Consider the following 12,466-nt stretch of genomic DNA (forward strand, 5'->3'; position numbering starts at 1 on the left):
ATACAGAGGGATATAAAATCAAAGTCTCTATACTCTATCATTCATAACATCCAAGAGCATAAACAAGAAAATGTGAGCCATATAAAGGAAAATAAGCAGCCAATAGAAACTAAACCTGAGATGACTGAAAAGTTGCAAATAAAATGCAGACTGAATAATACAATGTAGCAAACATTTTAATAATCTTGAATCAATGGGAATACCCAGCAGATGACATAAATCATTGTGGTATCTGCTATAACAGTGAACTATGCTAGGACACTGGTCTCATCTTCTTTGACTCCTTCAGCACGTACCATTGTGTGCCTGTAGTTTTTTGTTTAATTAAATAATTAAATTAATTTTAAACACTCTTACTGTGCTTGTCTTTTACCTTAGACATGACCCCAACAGGTCTGTTTGAAAACTTACTTTAATAAGTCATCTGTATTGCTTTCAGTATTAAAATGAATAGTATTTTTCTACATATGTAAATGGCACATATTGTAATGGGTGAAACCTAGAGTTGACCAGGGAACAATTTTTCGAAAGTTTTTTTTCCACTGTAGTATAAAGGGAGTGCTTTAGCAACATATATCATGATCCTTTAATATTTACACTTTTTGATAAACTAATTTCCTTTCTACAATTTATACCATAGTAATAATAAGAGTAGACTTCTAAGATATTCACGATTTTTAATCGCACTTATTAATGACACTGCAATTTGAGACAGTGAATAAATATTCAGTAATAAGATAATTCTTAAATGACGATGTATTAAGACCATGTATTACTGTGGTTGGCAGAATTCTAAAATGAACCCTCCCCAAGATTTCCTGCCCTAATCCCCAGGACTGTGAATAAGATGAGATATCATGCCCATGATTACGCTAGGTTATATGGCAAAATAAATGTTGCACCTATTTTTAAGGTTACAAATCAGTTTATCTTGGGTTAATTAAATGGGAGACCATGTACATGGGCCTGATCTAGTCAACAAATCCTTTAGAGCAGAGAGTTTTCTCAGCTAGCCAACGAGGGGAAATTAGAGAGCCGCAAAGCTGGAGAAAGGTCTGTTGTGTTATGCTGGCCTTGAAAATGAAGTGCAAGAACAGAAAAATGCCCTCTAGGAGCAGAGTGAGCTCCAGCCAACAGTCAGCAGGAAAACAAGTCCTTTAGTCCTCCAACTGCAAGGAAGCAAATTCTCCACAATTGGAATAATCTTCTAAGGGGATTCTCTCATGACACCCAGGTCAGAACCCAGCCTGACAGACACTTCGATTTCTCTTGTGAAAATCTCAACAAACAACTCAGTTGAATCTGCCTGGACTTCTCATCTTTAAAACTGTGAGCTAGGGCTTCCCTGGTGGCACAGTGGTTGAGAGTCCGTCTGCCGAGCCCCGGTCCGGGAGGATCCCACATGCCGCAGAGCGGCTGGGCCCGTGAGCCATGGCCCCTGAGCCTGCGTGTCCGGAGCCTGTGCTCCACAACGGGAGAGGCCACAACAGTGAGAGGCCCGCATACCACAAACAAAACAAAACAAAAAAAACTGTGAGCTAGGGCTTCCCTGGTGGTGCAGTGGTTAAGAATCTGCCTGCCAATGCAGAGGGCACGGGTTCGAGCCTTGGTCCGGGAAGATCCCACATGCTACTGAGCACCGAAGCCAGTGTGCCACAACTACTGAGCCTGAGCTCTAGAGCCCACGAGCCACAACTACTGAAGCCCGCATGCCTAGAGCCCATACTCTGCAACAAGAGAAGCCATCGCATTGAGAAGCCCGGGCACTGCAACGAAGACCCAATGCAGCCGTAAATAAATAAATAAACAAATTTATTTTTAAAAAACCTGTGAGCTAATAAATGGGTACTGTTTTAAGCCACTAAAAAATAATCATAATCATAATAATTAGCAGAATGGTGTTCGATAAATGGCATAAAATAAAAGTTTATGTTTAAAATTAGACTTCATGAACACATCTAAAGAAATGTTAGGCTAAGTTATACACTTACATAACTGCTATTCTGTCTTCATTTGTTCAGAAAAACTTTCAAATTCTGTTAAATATTTTCTTGAAACAAAACCTACCTCCACTGATGACTGGTAATGAAAGGTTCTGATCACTTAGATTTTCTGTTAACATCCACGCTGGAAGGATTCTTTTCCTCTGGGAAGGGTCTGGCTGTTGCTTACTCAAGTCTCTACTTTCATCTAGGAAAGACTAAAAAGGCACCTATATATTAATTGCTAAAAATAATCCTGCATCCTTAATAAAACCATAAAAATTATTTACTTGCAGAAAACTACCATTAAAAAAATCCATCTGGGGCTTCCCTGGTGGCACAGTGGTTGAGAGTCCGCCTGCCGATGCAGGGGACACAGGTTCGTGCCCCGGTCCAGGAGGGTCCCACATGCCGCGAAGCGGCTGGGCCCGTGAGCCATGGCCGCTGAGTCTGCACGTCCGGAGGCTGCGCTCCGCAGCGGGAGAGGCCACAACAGTGAGAGGCCCGCGTACCGCAAAAAAAAAGAAATCCATCTGCAACTGTGGACTGAGTTGCTCAAAGTTCTCAAAGAAAGAAATTCAATATCTCTATTAGTTGAAGTGTTGGTCGAGTGTGATATTCTCTAGAGCTTAACTTACAAAGAGCAGAAGCAGATCAATGCTATAAATTTTGTCATGATATGTCTAATACCAGTTGTCTTTTCTTTCCTTAAGGAACATGTTATAAATGGATGAGATCTTAAATTTCTTACCACACTATTTGCAGCGGTCTGGGTCTTTCCTATTTCTGTGCTTCTTTCCAGCTGTGGGGAATCAGGTGTCTCATCAGGCAAATCAATCGAGGAAGATTTTGGCGTTTCATTCAATACATCATCTTCATCAAGTATTTGACTGTTTCTATGAAATACAATTGAAATTCATTTATTAATCACTTAAATTTGAAACATTTCTATTGCCTACCATGCCATCATTAAGTGATTCTCCCAAGTACATCTAACTAATGGGTTATGCTACTTTTCTCAGACTTAGGAAGACAAAAAAGCAGATTATAGTATGCTAGAATAAAATACATAGACTAGAATATGTTCCTCATCTTCTGCCCACTCTATCACCATAAAATACATTAATCTTTCCAAAACATGGGCCTAGAAACCACAGCTACTTATAAGATGGGCAATGGCCATCTCTATGAAGGCTTAAGAGTTATTTACTTACTATATAGTATTTGTTCGGATTGTCCATAAAAGTTAAGATCTCCTCCAAGTATCCAAAAAGAAAATGCAAACTGTAAGAACATCAGCTAAGCTAGTTAGGCTCTTGAAGAAAAAAGAAATAAAATCCTGAGGTCAAGTTCACACACAGCTGCTACTGGGGTCCTGGCCAGTGCAGCCACTTGTGAAATCTCCCCAAACTTGTCGTCTGACACAGGAGCATCCACGGTCACATGTGGAACATACTAGCAGAACCAATTACCTCCTACTTGCTGCAAAGTGTGGTAAGATCATCCAAAGTTCTGGATCATTATTCTTTATGTATGCATAGAGATGATCCAACAGACTTATCTTTTTCTTGTTTTTTCATTTTTTTGTTTTTTTTGCGGTACGCGGGTCTCTCACTGCTGTGCCTCCCCCCCGTCGCGGAGCACAGGCTCCAGATGCGCAGGCTCAGCGGCCATGGCTCACGGGCCCAGCCGCTCCGCGGCACGCGGGATCCCCCCAGACCAGGGCATGAACCTGCATCCCCTGCGTCGGCAGGTGGACTCTCAACCACTGTGCCACCAGGGAAGCCCCAGACTTATCTTTTTGAAAATTTGAAAATATAGATGGAAATACCACTCAGAAATAAAAAGGAAAAAAGTATGATATGTACATCAACTTGGATGAATCTCAAAGGCAGTTTGCTAAGTGAAAGAAGCCAGACACAAAAAGTACATATCGTATGAATCCATGCATATGTCATTCTGAAGAGGTAAAGCTACAAGGACAGAAATCAGATCAGAAGTCACCAGAAACAGTGGGTGGCGGAGGGGAATGACCACAAAGAGGCAAGAGGGAATTTTCTGGGGAAATGAAAATGTTCTATATCTCACTGTGGTGGTACTTACATGACTACACAAATTTGTCAAAGTGCATTGAATTATACATTTAAAAGGGGTGAATTTTACTATGGGTAAAATGTTCCTCAGTAACACTAACATTAAAAAACTTTGTCTAGCTGAGAAAAGAATAATTAATGGCTTGTTTTATTTGTTTTAGTGTATCTTATAGGAATAACCTCCTTCAAAGGCAGACTCGAATTCATGGCAGGAATCAGTCAAAAGAGAACAACTTACTTAGACTAAATATCCCTACAACACCACTGTTTTAGTTCATTCAATAAATATTTTTTAAATACCTAGGGTGTGTCAGACACTGTGCCAGGCACTGGGGACTCAGAGTTGAAAATGTATGATTGCATGAAATTGCACTCCCATCACAATATTCAAATCCATTTTACTCACAACACACAGGTGTGCTTCCAAATTCTGATTTTTTCCTCAAACTTTCTTAATATTTAATTTGAAAAATATTAAGAAACACTCCAGAGAAATGCAATGGCTTTTTACAACTTACAGTGTTACAAATTAAGCAACATCATCCATTCCATTTCTAGTTTTTCTATTCTGGCATAAATTCAAGACTAATACACACACATCCTATAGCCATAGGGAATTTTTATTAATATTTACCAAGAATAAATATAACAACAAAAAAAATCCTATCCCAGAACAAAATTCCAACATTTAGTTTCAAATAGATCAAAGTGCAAATTATTCTCTTATACTTTTATTTAAATATAAATATTGTCACTGTGATATGGACATATTCTTAAATTATCTTCAAATACTTCCTCCTCAAGCAATCAACTATCACAGATTTATAATACAGTGTAATCAGAATTTGTTAAAAAATAAAAACTTGGAATTTAATCTAAATACAATATAACAAAGGTAAATGAGTTACCCTTTTCTTTGGTAATAGCTATCAAGACATAATTCACATAATCATGAAATTCATGCTGTTAAAGTATAAAATTCAATAGTTTTAGTATAGTGCAAAGTTATACAATGATCACCAATATCTAATTTTGGAACATATTCATCACCTCAAAAAGAAATCCCATATGCATCAGCAGTCACTTCCCATTCTCTTCTCCAGCCCCAGCAACTGCTAATCTACTTTCTGTCTCTAGAGATTTACATTTTCAGAAACTTCATATAGATGGAATCATACAAGTTGTTTGTATACAGATGTTTTCAATTCTTTTGGGTACATTCCTAGGAGTGCAATTGCTGTGTCACATGTAATTCTGCGTTTAAAATTTTGAGGAACTGCCAGAATATGTTCCAAAGAGGCATTAACACTTTACAACCCACTACCAAAGCATAAGAGTTCCAATCTCTCCACAACCTCATCAACACTTGTTATTATGTCTTTTTTACCATAGCTACCCTACTGAACGTGAAATGGTATCTCATTGTGGCTCTGATTAGCATTTCATGTTGAGCATCTTTTCATGTGCTTATTGGCCAGTCGGGTATTTTCCCTGAAGAAACGTCTACTCAAATTTAGTATGCATTTTGAAATTGGGTTGTCTTTTTATTACTGTGCTGTAAAAGTTCTTTACATATTCTAGATAGAAGTCCCCTATCAGATATATGATTTGCAAATGTTTTCTCTCCTGTGGGTTGTCTTTTCACTTCCTTGATGGTATCCTTAGAAGCACAGAAGTTTTTAACTGTGATGAAGTCCAATTTATCTATTTTGTTTGCTTGTGCTTTTGTTCTTATATCTAAGAAATCATTGCCTAATCCAAGGTCACAAAAATTTATACTTGTGTTTTTTTCTAAGCATTTCATAGTTTTAGCTCTTATATTAGGTCTCTGGTGCATTTTAAGTTTATTTTTTCTATGTTGTGAGGTAGGAGTCTAACTTCATTCTTTTGCATTTGTCCCAGCACCACTTATTGAGAAGGCTACTCTTTTCTCCATTTAAATGTTTTGGCACTCTTGTAGAAAATTAACTGGCCATAGTGTAAGGGTTTATATCTGGACCCTCAACTGTATTCCACTGGCCTGTATGTCTTTCTTCACACCAGTACTACACTGTTTTGATTACTGTAGCTTTGTAGCAGGTTTTGAAATTATGAAGTGTGAATCTTCCAACTCTTTTCTTCTTTTTAAAGACTGTTTTGGCAATTAAGTTATTCTTAACTCTTAAAGATACATTCCAAGTTATATTTAAATATAAGTTATATATTTTGTCTTTAATACAAAATGTACTGCTAATATGTATGAGCTGGATCTAAAAGTAAGTTTTAAAATAATTATAAATGAATTGTAAACATGCACACTTTCATATTACAATGGCATTTTCATCAACATTTTATTGTTTTGTCCTGTCCAAAATTAAAGTGATTAAAATTAGCTATTTACATGGAATCTAAGTATTAAGAACTTTAACAATTTGAAAGAAAAATGTAATTTGGTACAAAAGATTTACTTTCCTTTCCTCAACAGTGTTTTAAAGAAAATAATCCCTCTAGAGAGAGAATGTTATACTTCCTTATCAGCAATGAAATTCAGATAAAGAAAATGTTATACAATATTTCATTCATGTATTCAAGAAGCCAATGCCTGCTAAGCACCCACTACTGGGGAAGCAATAGGAATGCAAAATTAATGTTGGTCCTTCTATATGAAATACGTCAAAATTTAATTAGCTAAAATCTAAAACTTTTTTTTGGCTTTCTTACTTCGACTTCTCAAAAAAGTATGGATTTTAGTACTTCTCACAGAATAATTTCATAGAAACATATACAGAAAAGAGTGAAAAATGAACACACTAGAGCTGATATATACAGACCCATATGCTCTCATTGAGTTCATTATGAAGGGGATTTATTATACAGAATGTAAACACTACATGAAAAGCATGTTGACATGAGTGAAGTGAGAACCTAAAGAAATGACAAGCTTTTGTACGGTTGTTTTGTTGTTCAAATCTCTTTCTTAAATTCATAACTGGTTGGAAGAAAAAATTTACAATGATGTCAGGGGTCCTTACAACTGACACAAAGCACATAGGTTTTCTTTTCTGTTCTTATTCAAATTTAAAAATATTTCAACATGTAGAAATATAGAGAAAATATAATGTATATATTCTATCTACCTATCTATTAATATAAATACTTCTGTATCCACCACCCAAAGAGAAACATTTTGTCATATTTGCTCCAGATTAATTATAAATACAATCAAAGCTTCCTCTGTGTCCAGCCTCAATCTTGTTCCTCTCCCTCTCATCCCTTCTTTGAAGGAAAATTATTCTGATTTTATTATTCACATGCATGTCCTTATACTTTTACTACTATATGTATACATCCATTACTTGTGTATATATATATATATATATATATATATATACACACATAATATATATATTATTCATGAAGTAATCCAAATAATCCATAATACACAGGTATAATATGTAATATATATCTATATACAAACGGTGTATGCTTTATATATATGTAATCTTTTTGTTTGTTTTTTTCCTCAACATTACATTGTGGAGATTTATCCACATTTCAACCTGGAGCTCTCTCTAGTTCATTCACTTTCACTCCATTTTAAAACTACACCAAATTTATTTAGCCACTCTTCAAGTGTCTTCACTATTAGAATGACTGCTATAGTAAGCTTTCTTATACAGTCAGGGAAGTCAGTAAGAGCTATAGTCCTAGTCAGCTTGTATTTGAATTCTCTGTCACATATTAGCTATGAGACCTTGGGCAAGTCTCAAACCTTCTGTGTCTCAGTTTCCTTATCTGTAATATAGGGATTTTAACAGTACCTATTCCTTATAAAGATGGTTGTGAAGATTAAAAACTTCATACGTGTAAATCTTACACAACAGTACAACGGTGTTTTTATGAGGTAGACACTACAAAATGGAGCTAGTTCTAAAATATATGAGAATCCCAATGGTATCAAAAAATGTCTAAAATATATTTCAATACTTCCCCAGTCTAAGACATGGTTCACTCCCCCTTGCTAGAGGATAGCAGCCTTTCTTTGTCTGGAGACCAGGCAGCTGCCTCCTAATGGTATACCTGTCATGATAATACTTGCCTTCCTCAAGACCTGCCCTCCCACCCCTCGTGGCTTCTACTCCAATAACCAAGGTCAACTCATCATTACCTGACTAGAAAAGTACTGTCCCTACTTCAACAGGAAAGCAAATATTTACTAAAGAGCTACAGGACCTGGCTAATATGTACTGACAGAAACCAGAAGAGCATGCCCAAGCATAGATCTTGAAGATGCTAAAACAGGGGATGCAGAATAAAACTGGAAAAAAAACACTGCAACCTGTCCTGCAACCTGGGATTTAAGATACTGGCAAGGACACCTGAAGCCAGTCCTAATATACAGCTGAAATGGCTTGTTCATGCTTGGAAAAAGAATATGTTTACAGTAAATAGGGTAGAAATAGAGAATGCCCTGGCATGATACTGAAAAGGGGGTCAATAGGCTCTAAGAGGTGGGCATGCTAAAATGGACTTATTACATGAGACTAGAGAATCCCCCACCTGACCATGTTCCCCAGAAGGGCCCAGAACACTAAGCTATAAGGTACATACTAGTGAGGCAGTGTTGAAGAGCTCAATGGTAACTGCCTCTATAGGTCAATGTTGATGGTAGGACAGGCTGCCAAGAACAAGGCTCTTTAGCATCAATGGAGATGACAGCATTCTAGAATTGTAGAGGCCAGGTGGTTAGCATTTAACCATCAGAGGCTAAGTGGACATTATTTGCATAACAGTCAGCAAAGTGGTAATGGCACTGATCTATAAGCACCTTTAACAATGGCTATCCACCCAGCTAGAGATTACATTGCCCAGCTTTCCTTGCAACTCCGTGTAGCCATGTGCCAAACAACCCGATCAAAACGTGGGCAGAAGACTTAAATAGGCATTTTTCCAAAGGAAACATATAGATTACTAACAGGAACATGAAAAGTTGCTTAACATCACTAATTATTAGAGAAATGCAAATAAAACACCATGAGATATCACTTCACACCTGTCAGAATGGCTATCATCAAAACGTGTACAAATAACAAGTGTTGGTGAGGCTGTGGAGAAAAGGGAACCCTTGTGCACTGTTTAAGACTACAAATTGGTGCAGCCACTACGGAAAACACTACAGAGGTTCCGCAAAAAACTAAAAATAGAACTACCATATGATCCAGCAATTCCATTCCTGGCTATGTATCCTAGAAAAACAAAAACACTAATTCGAAAAGATACATGCACCCTGATGTTCATAGCAGCACTATTTACAACAGCCAAGATATGGAAGCAGCCCAAGTGCCCATCAACAGATGAATGGCCTGTTGTTATACAAAGATACATATATATACATATACATACACACACGTACACACACACACACACACACAATGGAATATTACTCATCCATAAAAAAGAATAAAATTCTGCCATTTGCAACAAGATGCAGGGACCTAGAGAGTTTTACATTAGTGAAATAAGTCAGACAGGGAAAGACAAATACTGTACGTTATCACTTATATGTGGAATCTAAAAAATACAACAAATGAATGTATATAGCAAAACAGAAAGAGACTCACAGATATAGAAAACAAACTAGTGTATACCACTAGGGAGAGGGAAGGGAGATGAGCAAGATAGTGTTATGGGATTAAGAGATAAAAACTACTGTGAATAAAATGGATAAGCGAAAGGATATATTGTACAGCACAGGGAATTACAGCCATCTCTCAGTAATAACTTTAAACGGAGTATAATCTATAAAAATACTGAATCACTATGCTGTACACCTGAAACTAATATAATATTATAAATCAACTATAATTTTTAAAACGACAGAGAATATATCCATCACCCCCAAAAAGTTCCCTTGTGGTCCCCCTTCCTAGTCAATCCTCCAGAAATAAACATTGATGGATTAGTTTTCTTATACTAGAACGTAATATAAATGTCACTATACAGTAGGTATTGTTTTGTGCCTTGCTTCCTCAGGATTTTCTAAATAGACAATCATGTCATCTGCAAATAAAGTCAGTTTTGCTTCTTTCTTTCCAGTATGATGCACTTTATTTCTTTTTCTTGCTTTACTGGACTGGCTAGGACCTCCAGTCAACATGGAATAGAAGTTGTGCAAATGGATATCTTTGTTTTGTTCCCAACTGTAGGGAGAGAACTTTTCAATACTTCACTACTAAGTATTTTTTTATAGGAAGGAAATTTCCTTCTTTTCCTAGTTTTCTCTAAGGTTTTTTTAACAGGTATTAAATTTTTGTCACAATTGTTTTTAGGCATCTACTGGAATGACAGTTCTTTAATCTGTTATAGTGAATTTCACTGATTGGTTTTTTTTTATATATATATGATAAATTCACCTTGCATTTCTTAGACAAATTTCACTTGGTCATAGTGTATTAAAATCCATTTCACACATTGTTGGGTTTGACTTCTAAATATTTTGTTATAAGCAATGTGGGTTTGTATTTACTTTTCTTGTAATGTTCTTGTCTGATTTTGGTATCAGGATTATGGAAGCTTCATAAAATGAGTGGGGAAGTGTACTCTCTTCTATTTTGGAGAACAAAGTATAATATTGGTATTATTTGTACCTTGTAAGTTTAAGAGAAATCACTAGTGAAGTTCCTTGCAGGAAATTCTTAAATCGGGAACTCAATTTCTTTAATGGACATAAGATTCATCAGATATTCTATTTCTTCCTGTATCAGTTTTGGTAAATTGTGTTTTTCAAGGAATGCATCCATTCATTTAGGCTATCAGTTTTACTGGCATAAAGTTTTACATAATTATTTCTTCATTATTCTTTTAAGGTCTGCAGGATCAGTAGTGATATTGCCTCTTCCATTCCTGATATTGATAATTTGTGTTTTCCAGCTTCTTTTTCTTGGTAAGCCTTGTCAATTTTATCAATTTTATTAGTCTTTTCAGAAAACTAACTTTAGGCTTTGTTGATCTTCTTTGTTATTTGTCTATGTTCTATTTCGTTGATTTCTAGTCCTATTCTTATTGTTTCCTTTTTTTTTTCTGCCTATTTTGGGATTAATTTACTCCTGTTTGTCTATCTTCTTAAAATAGAAGCAAAGGGCATCATTTTTACCTCTTTCTTCTCTTCTAATATAGGCATTTAGTATAAATTTCCCTCAAAGGACTACTTTAGATATATTTCACAAATGTTTTTGTTATGTTTTCAGTATTATTCTGTTCAAAATGTTTTCTAATTGCCCTTGTGATTTCTCTTGGATCCAGAGGTTACCTAGGTATGTGCTGTTTAATTTCAAAACACTTGAAGAGGGCTTCCCTGGTGGCGCAGTGATTGAGAGTCCGCCTGCCGATGCAGGGGACACGGGTTCGTGCCCCGGTCCAAGAAGATCCCACATGCTTGCGTACAGCAAAAAAAAAAAAAACACTTGAAGATTTTCCTAGATATTGTATTTTTATTGATTTTTAAATTTAATACCAGTGCCGTCAAAGAACACACTCTATATAATTTTGTCTATCTACTTCTATAGGTCCAGTTTAAGTATTCTATAATTTAAAAGCTAAAACAAAGGCGAATAATCTGCTAATGACTGCCTCAACAAAACTAGTGCATTAATTTCAATTTTACATCAGCTATTTATTGTAACCTCATTTCATCCGTTTCCCTATTCTATATTTTCTGTTATTTTTATAAGAAATAAGAGTTATACAAGCATAATCTAAAACAGAGGTTAATACCTTAAGAAAATTTTAAAAACTAAAAAAAAAGATTAAGAAAATGTAGTCAGTTTCAAATTAACTATCCTGGTTATTGTCAGATGCGAAATATATTCTAAACACAATGGTAAAAGATAAAACATATGGAAGCAATCACTATTGAGGCATAAGTTTCCAAAATCTAATGTTTTCTAGAAACACACACACACACACACACACACACACACACACACGCACGCGCTCACCATGTAAGACCTATCGCCAATACAGTTGAATTCTAGAGTGGTTTCTACTGAAGGTTTTGTGGATGACTGAGGAATTAGATTACAAATACCATTACTTAATTGCATTTCATCAGGCAATCTTACCTTAAAGTACATTCCACTTCCATTTCAGAATGTGTAGACAAAACACGAAAAATGTATTTGTCAACTAATAAAGAGAAACTATCTCCAGGATTCAACCAGTGCCATAGATTTGTCTTCAATGGTAAGAGCTGGCTCTTCTCAGAAGACTGATAAAAGCACGGATTTGTATGTATCTAACAAATTAAAGAAAAAGAATACAGTGATGTAGTAACTCAAAATCATGACAAAACTACAACTAAATATGAACTGATTCAAAATTTGTGTCAAAACAATTCTAAGTATAAACTTACAC

The 12,466-nt window shown here is 35.9% G+C and overlaps 1 protein-coding gene across 1 annotated transcript in view; it reads right to left on the reverse strand.

Annotated features, from left to right (window-relative positions):
* The window catches only part of APLF (aprataxin and PNKP like factor), an 86,183-nt gene that overhangs the window by 47,575 nt on the left and 26,142 nt on the right, over window positions 1-12,466 (reverse strand). Inside the window, exons 2-4 of the mRNA XM_065891656.1 lie at window positions 12,175-12,347; window positions 2,734-2,878; window positions 2,068-2,200 (exon numbers count right to left, since the gene is read on the reverse strand). Of these exons, the coding sequence (XP_065747728.1) occupies window positions 2,068-2,200; window positions 2,734-2,878; window positions 12,175-12,347 (451 nt within the window). The remainder of the gene's footprint in view (window positions 1-2,067; window positions 2,201-2,733; window positions 2,879-12,174; window positions 12,348-12,466) is intronic.

Source organism: Phocoena phocoena, chromosome 14 (genome assembly GCF_963924675.1).
Source record: "Phocoena phocoena chromosome 14, mPhoPho1.1, whole genome shotgun sequence".
In the NCBI taxonomy this organism is placed as follows: domain Eukaryota; kingdom Metazoa; phylum Chordata; class Mammalia; order Artiodactyla; family Phocoenidae; genus Phocoena; species Phocoena phocoena.